This window comes from Meles meles, chromosome 10 (assembly GCF_922984935.1).
Source record: "Meles meles chromosome 10, mMelMel3.1 paternal haplotype, whole genome shotgun sequence".
Classification (NCBI taxonomy): Eukaryota; Metazoa; Chordata; class Mammalia; order Carnivora; family Mustelidae; genus Meles; species Meles meles.
In genome coordinates this window covers 82,397,076-82,420,241 of record NC_060075.1, presented here as the reverse complement: position 1 = coordinate 82,420,241, position 23,166 = coordinate 82,397,076, and the positions used below count along the sequence as shown (strand labels likewise).

The 23,166-nt window shown below is 37.0% G+C and overlaps 1 protein-coding gene across 7 annotated transcripts in view; it reads right to left on the bottom strand.

Annotated features, from left to right (window-relative positions):
* CACNA2D1 (calcium voltage-gated channel auxiliary subunit alpha2delta 1) overlaps positions 1 to 23,166 on the bottom strand; it is a 502,406-nt gene that overhangs the window by 8,316 nt on the left and 470,924 nt on the right. For all 7 annotated transcript variants that reach the window (XM_046020727.1, XM_046020729.1, XM_046020728.1 and 4 more), the window contains 11 exons: positions 22,872 to 22,975; positions 21,924 to 22,010; positions 20,279 to 20,346; positions 19,854 to 19,892; positions 18,389 to 18,460; positions 17,170 to 17,322; positions 17,035 to 17,087; positions 15,469 to 15,524; positions 14,976 to 15,105; positions 12,817 to 12,926; positions 11,732 to 11,814 (listed from right to left, as the gene is read on the bottom strand). In XM_046020727.1, coding sequence (XP_045876683.1) covers positions 11,732 to 11,814; positions 12,817 to 12,926; positions 14,976 to 15,105; positions 15,469 to 15,524; positions 17,035 to 17,087; positions 17,170 to 17,322; positions 18,389 to 18,460; positions 19,854 to 19,892; positions 20,279 to 20,346; positions 21,924 to 22,010; positions 22,872 to 22,975 — 955 coding nt within the window. The remainder of the gene's footprint in view (positions 1 to 11,731; positions 11,815 to 12,816; positions 12,927 to 14,975; positions 15,106 to 15,468; positions 15,525 to 17,034; positions 17,088 to 17,169; positions 17,323 to 18,388; positions 18,461 to 19,853; positions 19,893 to 20,278; positions 20,347 to 21,923; positions 22,011 to 22,871; positions 22,976 to 23,166) is intronic.

Below are 23,166 nucleotides of genomic sequence, written 5' to 3'. Positions count from 1 at the left end.
TGTTGTCTTAGATAGGCAGGGTTTATGGTGCCCCAAAGCAATTACAATGGTAATATCAAAGACCACAGACCACCTTTACAAACTTAATTACAGCAAAAAAGTTTGAAGTACTGTGAAAACTATGAAAATGTGACATAACAGCAAAAGTGAGCAAATGTTATTGAAAAAAAATGACACAAGTACAATTTGCTTAGTGCAGCGTTGCCACAAACGTTCAATTTGTTAAAAACAAAACAAAACAAAAAACCCTGCATTAGTGTGAAGTGCAATAAAGCAAAGTACACTAAAACAAAACATGCCTGTTTTGGGGCATCCTATATTTGGGATATTGGCCCCTTATCAAATAATTCCTCCCATTTCATGGATTGCCTTTCAGTTGTGTTGGTCTCCTTAACTATGCTGTAGTCCCATGTTTATTTTTGCTTTTGTTGCCTTTGCCTTTCCTGTAAAATTTTTAAAAAATCCTTGCCAAAACCTATGTCAATGAGTTTACTTCCTAGGTTTTCTTCTGGGAGTTTTACTATTTCAAGTCTTAAGCTCAGGTAGTTAACCCACTTTCAGTTGGTTTCTGTGTATGGTGTAAGATACTGGTCCAGTTCTATTCCCTTGGGTGTGGCCGTTCCCAGCATGATGTATCGGAGAGACTGCTCTTTCCCATGGTATGTTCTTGGCTCCTTTGTCATAAAATAATTGAACATAAACATGGGTTTACCTCTGGGTTATTTTGTTCTATTGATCTGTATATGTGTGTGTGTGTGCGCGCACGCGCATGCACATACCAGTACCGCTGTTTGATTACTCTATGTATATAATACAGGTAGAAATCAAGAAAGTGTGATGGCTCCAGCTTTGTTCTTGTTTCTCAAGATTGCTTTGGCTATTAGGGTTTTGTGGTTTCATTCATATTTTAGAATTGTTTGTTCTATTTCAGTGAAAAATGTCATTGAAATTTTGATCGGAATTGAAGTGAAACTGCAGATTCTTTGGATGGTATGAGCATTTTAACAATAATCATTCTAATTCATGAGCACTGAATTATCTTCCTATTTGTGTCTTCACTTTTATGTTACAGTTTTTAGTGTACAGGTCTCTCCCCTCCTTGTTTAAATTTATTCCTAGGTATTTTATTCTTTTGGATACAACTGTAAATGAAATTATTTTTACAACTTCTCTATTTTATTAGTGTATAAAATTCAACTGATGTTTGTATCTTCCTTTTTTTAATCTAGCAATTTTACTGAATTTGTTTATTCCAGTAGGTAGAGTTCTTGGGGTTTTCTATATATAAAATATTTCATCTGCAAATAGAGTTTTAATTCTTACTTTGCAATTTGGATGCTTATTATTTCTTTTTCTTACCTAATTGCTTTGCCTAGAACTTACAGGACTGCACTGAAGGAAAGTGGCAAGAATGGGCATCCTTGTGTTGTTTGTGATGTTCTTATCATTGAATATGAGGTTAGCTGTAGGCCTTTGTTATGCTGAGGTATATACTTTATATACCAATTTTGTTAGGAGTTTTTCTCTAAATGGATGTTAAATTTTTTAAGTGCTGTTTCTGCATTATTGTGATCATACAATTTTTATTCTTCACCTTGTTAATATGGTGTATCACACTGATTGATTTGTCGAAGTTGAACTGTCCTTGCATCCTTGTAATAAATCCTACTTGATCATGGCATTGGTCTTGTATTGCTGAATTCAGTTTGCTAACATTTTGTTGAGTTTTTTTGCATCTAGGTTCATCAGATCTAGACCTGTAATTTACTATCTTGGGGTGTCCTTGTCTGGTTTTGGTACTATGGTAAGGCAGGCTTTGTAAAATGAATTTGAAAGTGATCCCTCCTGTTATTTTTTGAAAGAGTTTGAGAGGGATTGATACTAATTCTTCTTTGAATGTTTGGTAGAATTCACCAGTGAAGCTGCCTGGTCATGGGCTTTTGATTGTTGGGAGGTTTTTGAGAGCTGATTTAGTTGCCTTACTAGTAACTGATATGTTCAGATTTTCTATTTTGTATGACTCATTCTGTATAGGCTACATGTTTATAGGAATTTATCAATTTCTTCTAGATTTTCCAATTTTTGCCATTTAATTTTTTTTAAAGATTTTAGTTATTTATTTGACAGACAGAGATCACAAGTAGGCAGAGAGGCAGGCATGGGGAGGGGGGGGAAGCAGGCCACCCGCTAAGCAGAGAGCCAGATATGGGGCTCGATCCCAGGACCCTGAGATCATGACCTGAGCTGAAGGCAGAGGCTTAACCCACTGAGCCACCCAGGCGCCCCGCCATTTAATTTTTTATAGTGGTCTGTTATGATATTTATATTTCTATGATACCAGTTTTGATGTCTCTTTCATTTCTAGTTTTATTTATGTTAATCTTTTTTTTTTTTTTTGTAAGTGTAGCTGAGGTTTTGTCTATTTCATCTTCTCAAAAAGCCAGCTGTTTGTTCCATTGATCTTTTCTATTGTCTTTTTAGTTTCTATTTCAATTGTTTGTCATGATCTTTGTTATTTCCTGCCTTCTAGCATTGAGCTTAGTTTGTTCTTAATCCTTAAGGTATAAATCTATTTGAGACCATTCTCTATTCTTAGTATAGGTCTTTATCACTATAAACTTTCCTCTGAGAACTGCCTTGCTGCTTCCCAGTCATTTTGGTTCAGTGTATTTCCATCTTCATTTGTCTCTAATTTGTTTTTAATATATAATTTATAACATATTTATACACACACACACACACACACATATATATAAAACACAACATTTCTCTTTTGCTTTCTCCTTTGACCCACGGTTGTTAAGTGGCATGCCATTTTATCTCCACATATTTGTGAACTCTCCAGTTTTCTTTATGTAGTTGATACCAAGTTTCATACAACTGTGGCCAGAAAAGATACTTGATATTTCAACCTACTCAAATGCTTCTTCAGTGTTCCAACATATGTTCTATCCTGGAGGAAGTTTCACGCACACTTCAGAAGAAAGTGTATTCTGCTTTTGGATAGAATGTTCTGTAAATGTCACTTAAACCCATCTGGTCTAATGGGTCATTTAACTCCACTGTTTCCTTGTTCATTTTCTGTCTGGGTGATCTATCCATTGATAAGTGGGGAACTGAAGTCCCCTACTAGTATTCCTCCTATTCCTACTATTACATTGGTGCCTACTTCCCCTATTAGGTCTCTTAATATTTGCTGTATATATTTAAATGCCTCTGTGTCAGGTGCATAAATATCTACAAATGTTACATCCACTTTTGATTGATTTTGATTATCAATATATATCAATATAATATCTTATTACAGTGTTTGTCTTGAAGTTTATTGTGTCCAAGTATAGCTACCCCAGCTTTCTTTTGATTTATATTTGCATGGAATATGTTTTTCTATCCATCCACTGTCATATACTTTAAGGTGCGTGTCCTTAAGGTTGAAGTATGTGGTTTTGATTTGTATTTGCCTGAGGACTGCTGATGCTGAACATCTTTTCAGGTAGCCACTGGCCATTTTAAAACATTTTAAAACATTTAAAACATTTTAAAACATTTTAAAACATTTAAAACATTTTAAAACATTTTAAAACATGTCTATTTAGTTTTCGTGCCCAATTTTTGTTGGTTTTTAAAAAATTTTCATGAGTTCATAGAGATATATATATATAGAGAGAGAGAGAGCACTTGCAATTTTTTGCCTCATTCTGTAGGATGCCTTTCCTTTAGTGGTTTCGTTGGCTGTGCAGAAACATTCAAAATTGTCACAGTCCCATTTGTTGATTTCTGTTTTTGTTGTTTTGCTTTTGGTGCTGTAACCAAACATCATTGCCAGGACCAATGTCAAGGAAATTCTTCTTACTTTATCTTCTAGGATTTTTATAGTAACCTGTCTTAAAGTTTGCGATCTATTCTGAGTTAATTTTTGTGAGTATGTAAGAGAGGAGTCCAGTCCCATTGCCCTCGATGTGTTTATTTCCCTAGCACCATTTGCTGGAGACCATCCTTTCCCCAGTGGGTGGTCTTGGCTATCCTACTGAATATTAGTTGACTGTATATATTTGGGATGTCTTTCTGGGCTCTCTTCTGTTCCATTAGTCTATGTGTTCATTTCTGTGCCAGTACTATACCGTTTTGATTACTGTAGCTTTGTAGTCTAAAATAAAAAAAAAAATCTGATACTGCAGTTTTGTTCTTTTCCCTAAGGATTGTTATAGTATTTTGGGTCTTTTGTGGGCCATAAGAATTTTAATTTTTTTTTTTTTAATTTCTGTGAAGAACGCTGTTGATGGGGGGGGTACATTGAATCCACAAATGGCAGTGGGTAGTATGGACATTTTAACATTATTCTCTAAATCCATAAACACAGAATATCTACTTATGTTTGTCTTCTTCCTTTCACCAGTCTTAGAGTTTTCATTGTGCAGTTCTCTTACTTTCTTGAAGTTATTCAAGAAAGTTATTGTTTTTGATGCTATGGTGAACTAGGATAGTTTTCTTTTCAGATATCTTATTAATGTATACAAGTCCACCTGACTTCTGATTTTATATCCTACAAGTTTACTGAAATCTCCTCAGACCTCCACACTGATTGATCTCTGCCTCTTCTCTCTGATGTCTTTGGGTGAAGTCTTCGGGGTTTTCTGTATACAGAACCACATCATTTGTAAGTACTGGTAGTTTTATTTCTTCCTTCCCTATTTGGATCCCTGTTATTTCTTTGTCTTGCATAAAATTCTAGCTAGGACTTCCTGTACTCAATTGGATAAGAGCAGTGAGCGTGGGCCTTCCTGTCTTATCTCTGAGACACTTTCCTCCAGTGAGTATGTTAGCTGTGGGTTTGTCATATGGCCTTTATTATGTTGAAGGATGTTCCTCTATCCCCCCAATCTGACCAAGGTTCTTACCCTGAAATGTCGTATTTTGTCAAATGCTCTTTTCTTAGCTATCTATTCATGTCATTTGTATCTTTTATGTTATTACTGTGATACATTACCCTCAGCTCTGTGACTTTTTTGTACTTTTTAATATTTTCTATTGTTTGCGTGTCTCTGACATTGGTAAACATCTTTATGACCATGATTTTGAACTCCTTAATGTCTGTTAGTGGAGTTTTATGTTGTTGTTTAGAATATATTTTTTCTGTTCTGTGTTGGTTTCTATGCATTAGATAAAACAGCCACCTTTCTCAGTAGTTGAGGTGGGCTGATATATGGTGGTGGTGAGGGGTGATATCATACAGCACCTAAATGTAGGCTGATTAGAGCCTGGAACCTGAGGCAGCAGTTTTTAAGGTATGCAGTTAGACCTTTCCCTTTTAGGTATGACTGATAGAAGAGCATTTGTCTGTTCTCTCACTGCTGAGCCCTGGGGGAATACAGCGTTAAGAACTATTTATTTGCCACTATTAGGTGGTACCTGAGAACATCAGCCATACCAGCCACCACAGCCAAGTGGTTCAGGGTGGGGGCTGTTCTTTAGGCAGTAGCCTCAAAAGCCCAATGCCAGCTGTGTTCACAAGCTCCTTTCAGGCAGAGACCAGGGACCTGGAGTGTGTCATAGGGTGAAAATGAGGCATGTGCTAAATGAGAAGCCTTAGTCCCTCAGGCAAGAGAGGATATCTGCATACTTCAGCCACTATCAGGGAAAGTTGGGAGTAGGGCATTTTTGTCTAGTCCATCTTCTCTCAGCCCTGGGAGGAAAGCCACAGTCAGTCCGTATGAGCCTGATGAGAACTGTTTCTTTCTTTGGTCCTATGGGTCTCATGGACATAAGCCCTATAAGACTTTCAGAGGTAGTTGTTGGGGAGACCCCACATCGTAGAATGCTAGATGTTCAAACCAAGCCCTTCATTCCTCAGGGTAAAGCTCAGAGTTACAAGTTCCCTCCCGATTTTATGTAGCTAGGTCAGAGATGGGGATTATGCAGACAGTGCATCTTCTCAGCCTTTCCTACCTGTTTTGATGTGGCAATTTTCTCCTTTACCCAATGGGTATGGGTCATTCAGATCATCAGATCAGTCATCTGTGATTGCTACTTTTTTAAAACATTTTTTCAGATGTAATTCACCAGCATGTATTCTTGACATTCCCAAACTTACCCCTTCTCAGTCACCATCACTCCTTCAAAAGCTGCCTCCTTTGTCTCTGATTCTACTCTTGGTCTTTTACAATCTTTTTACCAAAAAGTGGTCCCCTCAGAACCGTACATCAAGCTTTTTGTTATTTTATTTATTTATTTATTTAATCTCAGCACAAAATCCAAATTCCTTGCAAGGCCGAGGGAGCCTGGCTGCCTCTCTATCTTCTACTCCTCTCGCCCCCAACAACTTCATTTGCTCCAGTATCACTGTCTTTGCAATGGGACAAGGTATGTACTATCTCTGGGAATTCGTACTTGCTCCTCTTTGTTCAAATACTTTTCCCTCTAGATAGGGTAACAAGATCAAAGGAACAATGCTCAGTTACATGTGAATTCCAGATTAAAAACTCATTTTTAAGCATAAACTATCTCAAATACCTCACATCCAGCAGAATGGTCTAATTCAGAGGTGTATAGTAAGTACTAATTTGATGGGATGGAAAATTAGCACACAAACAAGACCCATCAATGTATTAACAATGTATTTTGTCAAAGAAATTCCTATTAATGTAAAGAAAAAAAAAACCTATCTCTGGCTCTGATTCCATTGTGTTTATTTTTATATTTCTAGTGTTTGGTTTTTTTTTTTCAATTTATTTGCTCAGTTGCATTTCTTGTGTGAGATAAGGTTTCAGTCTGGGAGGGGGAGAGTTTAGATAAGTTAATTGGAGTCCCTCAAGTCTACAAGTTGATTCACACTAAAAAGTCTGTCTCTTCAGTTTCCTGTCATGTTTTCTGCATGGGCAGCCATATACACCAACACTTGAAATTAAGTTGCAAATGCACTGATGTGGGAGAAACTGTAGCATTTTTTTCTGTCTTAAGGATAGACCAAAATTTCCTGAACACTGATTTTCCTGCTCATAAAGATTGGTACTTTGTTTCATTTTAACACATTAAAGTAAAAATAGACTATGCAGTGCTAATAATATATATAATTTTGAAATATAGTAATTTTCATCTAGAAACGTCTCTCAGAAGATTCTTAATAAACATGTCAACTAAGAACTCTTTTTCCCTTTATTCATATGATTCTGCCCCAAGGTTTTCTTTTTAAGACCATGTATACTAGTGCCTAAATCTTGTTAAACAAGTATTGCTAAACTCTTAAATCTGCCTGTCTTTCCCAAACCAGAATAACTGGGGGTAACTAATTATACATAGTAAGAGCTCAATAATTAGTAATTCATTTATTTACTGAATTACAGTCATTACCTTCAAAAGGCAAATCAGTGGTGGAGACACTTTCCCACTCCTCCCACCCCCAGATAAGGGCTAACTTTGGAAAGTCCCATCACCTACAGCAGCTTCAAAGAAAATGTACCTTTAAAATTATTTAGGCTCCTGGATACCACACAATACGTCTCTTAATAGGAATAAGTTGTCGAGCAAATAATTTATTCTTCTACACAGCACCATAACCCACTTGCCACATCAATCCATGAAGTAGGTAGCATATTTGTTCAACTATTTAAATGTGCGTATACCTACATACACATCTGCATGTTCATTGTTCATGGAGCCAAAGATGTGCTTTCATAAATCAGGTTTGCATAAAATAATGAACTTTCTCACTGGCTTTACTTGTTTCCTAAACTTTAGCCTTCTTTTTCTTTTGTTCTTCTTTACCACTTAAATCTTCCAAATGATCTTGTCAGAAGGTCTCTTTTGAACACTTGTGTTTTAATAAGTCCTCATTACTGGTTATTCATAATTGATACTCTTCTTGGACTTCACAGGATACAAGGGTCTTGACTTTAGACAGTCCTTCTTGAAATGCTTAGAGAGAGATAATCCTTAAGAAGATGTCAGAAATCTGGGAGCATAATCTCACCCACCACAAATTCCTAGTTAGCACTAGACTAGTGCTGAATCTTACTTAACACTTTCACCTTGGTCGTCAGTGTCAGGAACAACTGTCAATTAATCTTAGTATTTTGGGATAATGTTTACATTATTTTTTTCAACTTGGTTGTTTCAGAGAAAATGATACTTCTTTTGATGTTATCATAGCAATACTCAAATTGCATAAACTAGATTTGCTGTTCCATACTGATAACTATGTTTTTAAAGACTCAACCCAAGTCTTATTATTGTAAAGTATATGCCATCTACATCATCTTCTCAAGACTGCTCATTATATATTCCTCAAGGACATAGTAACAGGGAATCCCATGTGTGTGCTTTCCATCTTTCAAAAATTATTTCATTAAAATGTACTGATCCCATCCAGCTGAATCCACAGTGATATTTATTTTCTTGGTAAGTTTATAGTTATGGTGAGAAAGAATAACACCATAGAAAAATTCATAATCACATTTTTAAGGGGAAAATGCTTTCCTATAAATTTTTAACATAAAGGTAAAAGGGAACTGACCTATATTTTTGTGTTAATTAGCTGCCTATATATGTTACCTAAAAATTCTATGATGGATAGAAGTAGAGTGAATATTTACATTATTCCTCGCCTTTTTTCCTTAGCTCTATGTTTTAGTTTGCTCATTTCTACCATGATCACAAATGAGGAGAAGTATAAAAAAATAGAACATGGGGGGGGGGGCTGGGTGGCTCAGTGGTTTAAGCCTCTGCCTTCCGGTCGGGTCATGATCTCAGGGTCCTGGGATCGAGCCCCGCATCGGGCTCTCTGCTCAGTGGGGAGCCTGTTTCTCCCTCTCTCTCTGCCTACTTGTGACCTCTCTGTCTAAATAAAATATTTAAAAAAAAATAGAACATGGAAAATGGGATTTTTACTATAATTTTCATACGTAAATGGTATAATCACTTGGGCAGGGATCAGTAAAACCTTGCTTCAAATAGCTACCTTGATATCAATTTTTAAAATACAGCCACAGAGAAGGGATCAATTAATTTTGGTCTTTCAATTATCCAAATCAGCTAGCTTTCTTTCACTTGGAATCTTTTGCTACGAAAACCATTATTAACCGAGGAAAAAAAGCAGTCGTTTTCTGAGACTCCTGCTGCTACTCCACTTTCCTGCCCCTCTGATGAGCTCACTCCATTCACAGTAATCGCCATATCTCCATCTAGTGGTTCCTTAATCACTGAATACCTGGATGGCGGTGAAGAAAGGACATGAGAGAAGTTGCTCCAGTAACACCAGTCAGGATGATTTCAGAGTGTCAGAAAAGAAACTATAGAACTGTACATGAATCCCTGAGCACAAGCCCCAAAACATCTACTCAGTCATACTGAGAGAAATGAGAAATTGGGCAAAGGTTAATGAAGGATCATTTTAGCCTAGATACTAAGTAAGACGATCTTACACATTGGAAGCACTTGTACTAAAATATTTCAGTAGGAATATCTATGTTGGTAGTAAAAATATAAAAAGTTGATTAACTCATATTTCTTTTTTAAAAAAGAAAAAACTGAATTACTGACTTGGATAAAACTTAAATGGTTCATCATTAATGTTATTTTCCAACACTATGTTAGCATCTTTTGAAAATAGAGATGACCAGCTCTACTGACTGTCCTTCAGCTACTTCTCCTCATGAAGCATATGTAATTTTCCCCACGCTGACTTGATCTTTATATAAAACCTTAAAAGAAAATACTGATTTTTAAGTAAACAAAGGAAAATGATATGCTTGATTTAGGATTAGAAACTTAAGCAATCCTTGCATTCAGCTATTGACAAAACACTATAGGTAATGGGATTTTAACAACCTGGTTTCAGGACACTTATTACAGTGGATTTAGGGATGTGGATTATTTAATAAAAGTTCAAGCCAAACACAGCACAAAAAGAAAAATTAGAGAAAGTGACTGACCATCCACACCACATGAAAACTTGCAGTAAAATGAAGATAGGAGCTGACATCATGGTACAGGCACGACTCGTTGTGCACACAAGTTGATCCCATTAATAACGGGCAAAGTAGCAAGTACAGGAAAAGGAAAGAAAACACAGAGAAGAAGACATACAAGATGAGATTTCATGCAGTTTGCTGGCAGTTGGCAGTTCATGTGAGCCTCCATCCAGAGCAGATGCACAGTGACCATTGCAAAATAAGCATTACCGAAGCATTTCACCGCTAAAGCAGCACGAGCCATGACTAGCACGGTGAGCTACTGAGTAAGACTTGTACTTTCACACACACCCCGATGTAGATTTCACAAGACTGGAACTACTGCAATTTTTCATCTTAGTTCAGTCTTTCCAGGGCCTTGGAGCAGATCATCTCCTAGGCTGAAGATATTTCGGGCAACTGGGCTTTTTAGGTAATCTTTCAAGTTCAGCTGATTGAATTTAATCTCAGTCTGTGCTGACAAATAGTTGACGAATGAAGTTTCCCTAATGAGCAGCACTCCCCTGGGCCCACAGTCAACATTCTTTGGGGACTGATTTGACATGGGCAAAGCTCCTGAAAATCTAGCAGATGGAACAACAGAAGTCCTCAGATCTGGATTGCTCTTTAAGGCTAACCAGATAAAATGGAAAAAAAACAGGGACAACTCAGACTCACTTTCTCCATCACAGAGAAGTGATCAATAGTCCAGGCAGAGATAACTGGGATTTACTGTGACACATCTTTGCCTTACTCCTCATCATCGATCTATGTCATCTAATCGCATATTATGTATCTGTGGAAATACCTTATTTTGAGGCGGAGGACAAAGGTGGCTATATGTGCATTTGAGGAAATAAGTACGGAGTTGATAAGTCTGTTCTAAAAAGAATTATAGCTTCCATAAGTGCACATGAATCAAGAGGTGATCCGACTTTTTTTTAGAATAAACAATGCCTAAGACAATGCTCTCTGCTTGCATGATCCTTGGAGTCTATGACCCACTTCATGCAAAGGCCCACCATGAAGAATAAGAATTGAGGAAAATTACATTTAAAATTAGTTTATAAAAGTAAGCAGGGATTACAGGGTGGCCTTCACATTTGAGAATGCAGTTTCTTAATGGTTAAAATGATTTTAAAACCAGACAGCTGACTGCATGCAGAGTATGTCGGAACAGCATTTGTCGGAGGACGACTGCTGACCTACAGGAAAGCGGTGGTCATCCTGACATCAGATACGAGAAAGATGTTTTGTATAATTTTACCAACGTAACCCTTGGTACTTGACCTCATCTAATATCATGCAAGGTAAAAATACAAACCTCTGATAGAGTCAGAAAACATGTTTAAAAAAAAATAATAGGACAATAGCTCTTTCAAAGGTTTTATATACACTAAAGAGTAAAACTAATAACAAATACCTTTTATATCTTCAAGAATAAATGAAGGGAGGCAACTCATATCATAAATAACACTGTCAATTACTATTGATGAGAAGGTGTTTAAAATGGTCAGATTTGTGACCGTGGATTATTAGTAAATTCACCGGAAATGTGTTTGAAAGTATAATTTCTGTGTGAAGGACAGAGAGAAGAAGCAACTGTGAAGCTTAGGCTAACCGTGGAAAATACTGAAATGAAAAGTCTATCGACCAGCAAGTACATCATGCTAATGAGAAACACTAGGATTATGTTTGAGTTAAAATTGTAATCTGTCTCCTTAAATTCTTGAAGACAATGACCACTTGAGTTCTAATAATCTAATACAATAAACATTTGGTCTTACCAAGACATTGTTATCAAAGCAGACATCAGGTCCTTTTCGATATCTGGGTTGCTTAACCATATCGCAAGGATCTGGACCATCAGCTGAAGACACTTGTTAAGGAATATGAAGTTTCTTTCTCTTTTCACACAAATAACAAAAGAATGGACACCTACGCCATTAGTCTAGTCCAACACAATGAGTTCTAGCGCTTAGGGATTTAAGGAAGTAAACTTCCAGAAATTTTCTTTTGTCAATCTAGTGGCTTTGTAAAGGGATCATTTTTATTTTTACTCTGTATAGCATGCCCTTGGACAAGTACTGAATAGATATTTGTAAAATATAAGTGGATGAAAGGAAGAAATGACGCTGAGTAGAAGAGTCATACATATAAAACAGTGCAAGAAAGGACGGCTGCCTCTGATGGAGCAAGACAGAAATACAAACTAATTGCTAATAGTAAACCTCAATGTCAAACTCCCCCCCCCCCCCCCAGGAACAACAGGGGTAAATGCAAAGAGTGTAGGCGCTCTTTAGAATCTCTGCCGTCCACAATGCTTTACTAGTCATTGCATTGTCCTTTAGCATATTTACAACCAGGAAAGTTTTGTTGTTACTACCAGTGCGGCTGGAGCCCAGGACAGGCCTCCCATTTTTTTTTTTAAGGCTGAATAATATTCCACTGTAGGTATACATCACATTCAACCCCATTTATAACCATCGAGTGTTGACAGCTTTCCACCACACCAGCCCCGGCTAGCAAGAGCAAAAACCCAGCACCTCTCTAACCACCACTGAACCCCAAACCAGTTGTCCCTCCAATGGCCCCTTAAGCCATTTCCAGATCTCCTTGGAAACCTGCACTATCGCCTACACAAAGCCTCATTCTAGGAGCAGGCAACCTTTCACATTCTACTGGTACCTGGATAACATCATTGGTCTGCACAGTCAAACCAAATTTCGTGTGAGGAGTCCATTCTGCCCCTGTGGGGTAATCACAGCCATCGGAATGTCTTTCTCTTGGAGCGTAAACAATGTGACGAGGTTACAAATGCATTACTGAAAGATGGCAATTCTTACAACATCTCTGACCCCAAAAAGGATACAAGTCTGCTCTGCCTGTATGAGCAGTCGTGTGTCGCAGGGACAAGTCCCTTTGCTCTCAACCATAATGAATATTAAGTTGGTGTTCATGAGTTTTTCTACATGAAAGATTCTGCAAAATAAATATTTTTAAAAATTACAGAAAACGAACATTTTCTTTTGGGGAGAAAAAACACATTAAAATGAAAGCCAACATCTGACATCTTGAGGCACAAATCAACATCTGACATCTTGAGGCACAAATCATCACCAATATAAATAGTGAAACAAAATGAAAATGATTTTTAGCAGAGAAACATGACCATGTTTTTCTTCATTAGCATGCACATCTTACCTCTCTGGAATACTAGAAAATTGCAATAGATTTTTAAGTGTTAGTCCTCAATGCAAAATAAGCACTCCTGAGTTGCTGTAACTCACAGAATCAATGTTTTATTTGACATGGCTAAGCAATTGTATTTATTACTGAATTAATCTACAGGTAAAAAAATCATTAGAAGCCCAAAATGTCTAAATATCTTGGCCAAGCTAAGGGCAGAGTTAGGTCAGTGCTGTTCAACAAACACGGAGACAGAAATGTCTTCTGCTTTGTCCAGTATGGTTAACAAGAGCCACCTGAGGCCCAGGAGCCCCTGAAATTTGATTAGTGGGACTGAGACACCACATTTAATATTAGTTGTAATTGATAATTGAAATAGCCTCTTGGGCTTGTAACTACTAAACTGGACAACACAGATACAGACGGAATAAGGGCTTTCAATTCCATGTAGGGTTTTTTTGGTGGCTGTTTTTCTATTTTTTTCCCCATGTTTTAAGCTGCTTCTGTTGCCTTTAATGATGGTAACCTTTTCATTTTGGTTGCTAAAGAGTCATTTATTTATGATTATACATTTTCCAAAAAAAGTGGAATTTTCTTTTTCTCCACTGAATGTGGGGTACAAGGATAAAGTGACTCAAAGCAAGCATGACTGAACTTAGTATATTGATTAAAAATCTGTACATTATATTTAACTTAGCAACCTGTGCTTTAAAAATTATTACCAGACACCTGTTAGTCCAAGGCCGAAAGATTCTGAAATTTTGAGATAACCATACAGCTACAATTCTGTTTGCGGAACTTGATAGTTTGATATGCTAAATTCTATACGAGATGGTATGATCTTTTTTTCTGAGTTGAGGCCTAACTCTTCTCTTTCTATCCTCAACATCCTCCTGGAACACAGAGATCTGCTAAAACTCAAAAAGTCATACTGACCAGGTCGTTAAAAATTCATGCTAGTTACAGTTAACCGCTGCTGGAAAACGTCTGTTACCAACGTCTGGATTCCCTAGCAACTCTCGCAGCCCTTTCACATGCTCAGATGACCTCACCTCCTCTTATTTCCTCTTCTCTGGGTTAACATTGCTTCTAGAATTACCTGCCCTCAAGTGTCCCCAATCTGTGCCTCTCAGCTCTGTTCTCAGGGACCCTGTGACATGGGGGATCATTCTCAAAACTTTGCAAAATCCCACCTTGCCTTTTTCTTCCATCCCTCACAACCAAATGAAATTCTCAATGTCTTCCAAAAATTACTCAGGATGTGTTATGCCTACTAGCATTAATCTTGATTTTTAGCAAGTGGTATTTTTTCCTAGTTTTTCATCCTAATTCAAAGATGCATTCAATTGTCAATTTCAGTGATAAATAGAAATAAAACACCTCCCGCCCCAGAATACTTTCTGTAAAACTACTTAGTAAATAAATGTAAATAGCGATCAATCATATATTTGGTTTAGAATCACTCAGAATTACTGTAATTCTATTATTATAACAGTCAGTGCCTTTAATTCTATGACTTCAGAAAAATTCTTAGAAGGGTCCTTTTAGACAAAAATATAGTAAAATACAACCAAAATTTTCTAGGTTCTGCCTCAAAGTTAGTGCAATTTTCTTGATCCTATTGTGATAGTTGACAGGATTACAACCTAGCCGCTCAGGATGAATTCTAGAGAAGGTAAATTTTAAAAACCTACAGCCAAACTAAAGATCTGTTTCCAACTCCAAATGGTCCCATGTCTCTCTGACGTGAACAATAATCTCCCTCATTTTCTGTAATGATTATAAAAGTGAATCCAGTTTCTTAGTGAACTAGGACTGTTCCTGAAAGGAAGACATGTTTACCTGGAGCAGTTTCCACAGTCTAATACACCACTGAACGATTTGCTATCATTATCGAAGAAATACTGGGTTTGTTCGGTAATGCAACTCTGCTTTGACAGAGAAGCCGTGAAGTCCTCTTCTTCCATCTCCACTGTGGGAAAAACACAGATCACCGGGAGGGGACACTATGGTCCGTGCCCAGACATTTATGTCTCAAAGAGAAAAGCAAGGGTATAGGGTGGGCACTCTTCGTGGCTTGTTTATTGCTGGGTAAGGCAGGAGCAGCCCCTAACAGATGCCCAATAAATAACAATAAATTCAATAAATAGGAGATTACAAAATGGAGGCCAAATAGGACATTTTAAAAAAGGTCGCCATTGCCAACCTACCAAATGCATAAGCTCTCTCTCTCTCATAGACACAAATGCACATATTTTCTCACTGAGTTGGGTGAACTCGGCACATCCCAAAACAAAATTTTAATTACTATGACAATAGCTGAGTATTCACATACCTGCTTCAAGAAGTCGTGGGAAGGTCAAACTCAGGAGGAACTGCTGTAGAATAGACCTAAGTTGTAAATATGAATGGTTAGTGATCAAAACCTAAACTACACAGTAAAACCCGAGTAATTTTGCCTGTACACATTTCTTTTGCATCTGTTAAGAAAAAATGGAGAATTGGCCAATAGAAAGTTGAGGAGCATTTTTACATAAGTATTTCTTAAATTTGACACAACAGTTCTAATTTTGTGAAGTCAGAAATGTTCAGGACCAAGTGAGGGATACGCAGGGGTGAAGAGGCCTAAGGAGACACGTGATCATGGAGGCGTGGTAGCCCTGGCGGCAACAGTTTACGACATAGGTTTCACATTCAGGAGTGCTCCCTAGTTTAGTTTTAACACTCTGTGGTGGAGAAAAACAAAAGACCAAACAAAAACAACCTTGTGCCGACGGTCTGTGAACTCTTTACTTGGATATATAGGATATATTTGGAGATACATAATGTGACATTCATAAACTAAAATATATCTATGATCTAGAGCACACAGTACATTTCAGTTTTATAGTAAATGACAATTGAGCCAATATTACAGAATACTACAGAATTACCTGGAATTGAGTTTAGTTAGAAAAGGGGGGGGGGTGAAAGGTAGATTCTGGCCAGGAAAAAATCATATACTATGATATTTAGAATACATGAGTCAATTAATATATAAATACCAGTGTCACAAGAGAAAGCACCATTTTCCAGGTTTTTTTCCTAGAAAAATCAGATTGTTAACATAAAATCTTTGTTCCACTTTAGGAAAGCGACCACTTAACTTCAGCTGGGGAAGCCTCACCATCAAATGAATGTTAAAGATGAATCCACACTGAATAAGGGTGGGACAATATGGTAGGGAAAGGCTACAAAAGAAGGGGGAGGAGGGAGGAAGGAGGTAAGAAGGAGTGAGGGAGAGAAAGGATCCCAGACAGTAAAAGAGATTGAGTTACTTGACTGACCAGAGCCAAACAATGACAAATGTGATCTTACAGACTTTCCACAGTGCCTCAAACAGTTTAAATGTCTTATTTTCATAGGTGGTGGAGTGTAAGTTAGGTGTAGAAGAAGGTAGGGAGGGTCAATCCGTGAAAAGACAGACTTAGATCCATTTCAGCAATGTCTCTAAAACTCAGTAAGAGGTGAAAAGAGAAGCCATGATGTCTTGAATTTGATCCACGAAGACATCTAATTTGGATATTAAAGGCAACAGGTAGAAACTTTTTATAGGTTAACAGACCTAAAATGTAAAGAATGGAGTGTACAGAGAAACACAGAAGAGAGCTGCAACAGATCTCTGAAGAGGTTGGAGTCTGTAGGCGCAAACCCTGTTTTCGTATGAAAAACTAAACAACTGTAACTGCTTTAAATTGACCATGGAGGAGAAACTATTTGTAAATATGATCAGTGTATGACTTAGAAATGAAAAAAAGGATTTCCCGTAATAATGACTCACGTGTCACAAAATGGGCATTGCCAGCAAATCTGTTACTATTTTACACCCGCTTTCTCAGTACCAGTGAAAATAGTGACTTACCAGGCAGCAGCGGTGGCCCACCAGCCAATGTGTAGTATGTCTGCTATCGACGGCTGGAAAATAGAATGAACAGTCGTTACACGAATGGACGCTGAGCGTTTGCTGGAGAGGAACCGGGGTGGGGACGTTACTGACCACGTATGCTGAGCGGTGCCCTGCCCCTTGCTTGGGTGCAGCGCCGGGTTCACACACTGACTGATAATCGTAAGACTTGTTAAAAGCGTAAACGGATATATTAACCAGGTGTCTCATCAAACTTGGGTCGATCTCCCCAAAAAATCTTCCAATCTAGTACAGAAGGGAAAAGAAGAAAGTTTCAAATTGATGCCACATGTGTACACCCTAACTGCTGCCACGACGATCAGTGAGACAAACCGTGAACTGAAACTGCTCTGAGGCTGACAAACCAGAGCCCGGGGAGCTGAGAGGGACATTCCGGAAAGAAGTGAAGAGGAAGGAGAAGCTCTCACTGCTCGGGGGCTCTGTGTGATGTTTGTGGAAAGAATGGACACCGTTGACTAAGCATTAAGGTCACAATCCGATTCCTTGTGGGGAAGAGGAAAGAAGCTTAACTGAGAGAAAGGGGTGGGACTGGAAAAAGAAGAAGAACTTCAAGGGGCAAATTTGAGGCTCATCAACTCCAGCCCATAAACATGGTCAGTTAAGAAAATGCTCATTGTTGGGGCGCCTGCGTGGCTCAGCTGGTTAAGCCTCTGCCTTAACAATAGGCCCTGATCTCAGGGTCCTGGGATCGAGCCCTGGGTCAGGCTCCTGCTCAGCACAGAGACTGCTTCTCCTTCCCTCTCTGCCCTTTCTCCTGCTCATCCTTGTGCTATCATGGTGTCGCTCAAGTAAGTAAATACAATCTTTAAAATAAATAAGAAAATGCTGGTTGTTAAGAGATCTTTTCTTTTTAAAGAGAAGCCAGAAAGGTAGATTCAGAAACGAAGTAAGTTGGCAACTCATTCTAATTTGCTTAAAATTCTGTGGGAGCCAATTAGCTTATATGCTGCCAACATGTAAATTTGGGAACAGAAACATCATCAGTTTAAAGCAGCCATATATTAGATATTAATATTTAATGTGAACAAGGACAAAAAGTTCCTATCATGTTAAAATTCTCAACTATATGTTGTAATGTTAACTGTTAGTACTAGAAAGGAAATTCCACTAATATTAGGAAACTATTTAGAATGTATTTATTAATGGTTTATATTTTTTTAGCAGTTTAAAATTTATTTTATGGGAGTATTATAACAACTCATTAACTCCTGTAATGGTTTGAAGGACTTTTGTAATGTTGATCTGGGAAATACACTTTGGAAAGTACACTTTGTCTCAGTCAGGTACCTACCTGGTTTGTATAATCATCATGATTTGCCATCAAAAGAAATCCACCATCGTCTAGAATCACACAATCCATTACCTAATGAAATTTTAAAAAACCCACATTTTGAGAATACATATCATTACTCCATTGGAGGTAGATATGACTATAACAACAAAAATAGGAGAAAACTTCAACTTAAACATATATAATCAAGATATTTTGATGAAATAAATTAAGGACATGCAGAGATTCATATTCCCAACACCCACCCAGTTAAAACTGTCAACTCAATATGAATAAATCCTAAGAAGAAATCAGAAATAAGCTTTAGCCATTCCAAATAGCACTCCTGTTGCCATTTGGACATCTAAGTGATCCAGGACATTGGATAAACCAAAATATTTAAGAATGTATAAACATACGCTTAATACTTTGAAAAGACATATCTTTAAAAATGCATTGTAGTCACCATGCTTCAGACTTTAAAAAAAAGGCAGCATGAGGATACTTAGATTTAAAAGCAGAAAGCAAAACAAAAAATGATCACAGAAATCAGTTCCCACACAGTGTATCATGTTTAAATGCATGAATCAGTTTAATAATTTCTATTTTATGAAATAAGAAAAACATTGTTTTCAGAGTTGAGGACATATGCACTCCATTTTCCTAATGTGGAAGCAGCTTCCTAAAAACCTTGGTTCTGAAAATAGTCTTCGTAGTCTATATTTATAAAGTCTATGTAAAATGGAGAAACTATAAAATGATTGGTTGATAATTTTGCATGACTAGAAATGATAAGACCATATAAACCATTGGAAATATATATACATATAAGAAGACTAGAAGAAAATAGTGGAATTCATCCCTTTTATTCTTGGAATAATTAATATAGTCATTCTTAGAGAATGTTTAACTTTTGAGAAAAGCTGATGAAGAAACAGAAGACAATGTAAAATCCAATCCATGTAAGTGGAATTTGATTAAAAAAACATAATTCCAAAATTTGGCTCAAAAAGTTTCTCATCACTGTAACTATAGTGTAACCAAATACAGGTAAATTATGAAAGAAAGGGGAAGATTGCCCTAAGAACCAGGAAAGGACCCTTGGGTTTGAAACTGCCCATTCAGGGGTACCTGGGTGGCTCAGCACCTCATCTCACAGTCATGAGATTGAACACAACTGGGATTGTAGAGGAGAGAGTCCATACAGAAACAGGCTTTTTAAAAAACATGTGATTATTTTTAAAAATGAGGTTAGGAACACTGCATCAAAAACCAATGATGTATTTTATGGTGATCAACATAACACAATAAAAATTTAAAAAACTAACTTTAGGAATATAAGCATGTAACAAGGATGTAAGCTTAGTTCAAGATTCCATAAAGTAATATTTTTAATGTTTATTCAAAAATTCCTGCAATTTTAGCATTAAAGTCTAGCAATGGTAATACAAAAAATTACAGTTAAAAATTTTAAGAGTTTTCTTACATCACTGTTCCTTTTGCAGTCACAAACTGGACCAGCACACTGAAAGACAAAAATATAATTACTGCCACACATTTTTACTTAGAAAAGATTAAATGGTATACTATTACCAGGTTAAAAATCTTAGAATGATTTATCAAGTCTAAAAGTAAGAATAAATGACAGCCTAGCCCATCATAAAAAAGTAATTTTATAGATATAAAACTATCAAATAGCTATCAAGCATTTCAAACTGTAACATTGAAATATTTTTCTTATTAACTAATTTAAACCAAAAAAAAAATCTTTCCAAAAATAGTAATTTATAGTTCTGCTTCAATTTAGGAGCATTGAAAATTTATTTTGTCAATTTTTAAGATTTTACTTTTACTTTCTTATTTGCATTTGACATGGAATATAGCATAAACATTTGAAAAAAAAAATCTTACCGGATCCCTGATTGATGTTTTGGTGAAATTCTCTATCCAAGAATTTACGTCAATTTTAATTCCAACAACTGAAAAATGATGTGAAAGAAAATTGACACATATATTTAAAAAAATATGGCTGTGATTCTTAGTATCTATTTTTCCTCTCACATTTGAGTATTCCTGAGCAGGCAAATTTAAGTTTCTTGAGATTAAATTAGTTGCAGCTATACCCTGAAAAGTTGATTCAATTTAAAAAGTTGCAATTTTAGGAGCCATATAATATTTGCTGTATGATAACTTAGCATTAAATTTGGGTTGAATCTAGTGTTATTACAAAGATCTATTTCTTGGAATTTTCATCAAGAAGTAATGTTAATAGCTCCTAAACTATTAAATAATTTTATGTATATATACGACAGTTTATTCATTGACTACAACCTGACCAATTAACTAATATACAGTGTGAGCTTAAAAAAAAAAAAAAAAAGTGGATACTATCAGGAATAGCCTTTCCATAGGAGATCATTCAAGGAGATTGTGTTAAGAGCTTCCCTATCCCTATCAATGCATGCACCAGGTGCTGAATATATGTATGTCCAGGATAGATAGGAAGTGTGAGGGTGAGAGGACAAGTGACTGGGAGAATGAGTGAATAAATGAGCCCCCAAAGGAGTTAGTGATGGAGTTGGTGGTTGAACCAGTGAGGGCTAAAACTGCCCTCTGGAGCAGGAAGGCTATCGACCATCCCAATCTGGCCTAAAGTACGCTTTCGTAAACATTCAGATATTGAACCATACAATGAAAAGAGAATTTTCTACTTTATTGCATCCACCATTCCAGTCTACTTCCAGTTCCCACTGATGCTCAGTTTTTTTGTTTTTGTTTCTTTTTTTTTTTAATATTTTATTTATTTGACAGAGAGAAATCACAACTAGGCAGAGACGCAGCCAGAGAGAGAGGAGGAAGCAGGCTCCCTGTGGAGCAGAGAGCCCGATGCGGGGCTCGATCCCAGGACCCTGGGACCATGACCTGAGCCGAAGGCAGAGGCCTTAACCCACTGAGCCACCCAGGCGCCCCCCCCCACCCCCACCCGCTGATGCTCAGTTTTATGAGGTTTCTGTTTTCTTGATTTATCAAGAAAAGTCATTTTTCTATTTTACTGTAATTTTATTTAAAAAAAAAAAAAGATTCTTACCTAATCCATTTTATCAGGCACATAGTATAGATATGCCAGAACTTATCCATCTTTTCCCCCAAAGATGAAAACTTATTCTTCCTGTTTAACTTATTACAGACGCTCACATCCTTGACTGAATACCCTTTTGTGTCCTTGAAACTACCTTGTAGGACAGACTCAGGGAGTGGAGGTGCTGGATCAGTCTGGCATTTAGAACTTTGACTTGACTCCATGAGTTTGTGTCAGCATTGCATAAACACATACACTGAAAATCCCTCCCCTCTGTATGGTATCAGCTGTGTTCTTCCCCAGTCTCAGAGGTAACTAATTGTATTTTATGTTTTTACAAATTTGGATGTATGTCTTTGTCTTTATGTTGCTTTAAGCTTTCTTATGACTTTCCTGATAAGTACTGCAAACTTTTAATACAAATACTAGGTCGCATTTCATTTTGCTCATGTGTCTGTATACACTACACACGCTTACCTGCAGGTTTGAGAAGCTTTCCTTGGATATATATTTCGACAGCTTTGCTTACCATAATGCCTGATTCATAAGCACCAGGTCCGCTTTCTAAAAAAGAAAAACAACACTAAAAAAGGAAAACAGTCCTGTCGAGATACATCAAATAGTGAATTTCTCTTATTAGGTAAATAGTGTTTTGCTTAAGTATTCTAGAATAGAGACTAACAAGGAGGTGTGTAGTCAGTCCTCTCTTCCCTCTTCTTTTTCTACGTACCACTCCCTCAGGGGAGTGTCGGGGAGTTATCTTGAATGTACTGACTTGGGGATGGGAATTATACTTCCACAACGTAATGGGTGCATGACATTTGCCAAAATCTTGGGGAGGCCACTGATGTGTAGTGGAAAGATTGTTCTTAGAACCCAAAATGGCCTTTGCCTTTTAGAAGACCAAAGTTCCTCGACAAAACTCCAAAATCTCTGAACTTCTGTTTCCCCTTTTGTGAACATGAGGATGAATAACACCTCCCCTCAGAGAGGCTCGGGGATTAAATTAGGAAGGTTTTGGGGCAGAACCCAGGAAAATATTTTAAAATGTGGGCTACTGATAAGTTTCATAAATAATATATTGAACTAAAACTGACTGATTCATTATATTTTTGAGAGTCATTGAACACTCATCAACTATTTGCAGTTTATGAAACAAAGGATTATCTATGTGTATTGGTATGTACTATGTACATCTGGAGACATGCCATCTCTTCATTACTGGCCGTTTCCTGTGTAGGCATTTTACCTCCTCAACTAAGTGGATGCTTTTGTCTTTCCAATGTCATTCACAGAGTGTATACTGAATAAGGACTGTTCTGAGCAATTAACTTAAAATATATGGTGGGGGGGAAGCAGGTGGGAACAATAATTTATTTTAATAAGAAAGGAAACTGAGAATGCTGAATTCCAAGTAGTACTTACTGTTAAAGTAGGGAGCAGTGAAAACATAGTTATCATTATCGAGACTCCTTTTATAAAAGCTGTCCTCATATGTTTCTGGGTTTTCTTGCCAGTTTTCTCCAGCCCTAAGGAGGAAATGGCTCATCATTTTTATTCTTTAATCTGCCTGATAACCTACTTTGCCATGAACATCATGAAATTTTACAGCTATGCCTACATCTCAGGTATGTCTAAGAAAGTCAGTGGTAATTGATGGTATAAATGATACTCGTTAATAAGCAATACATCACTGTAGAACGATACTGAGAGTCAGAAA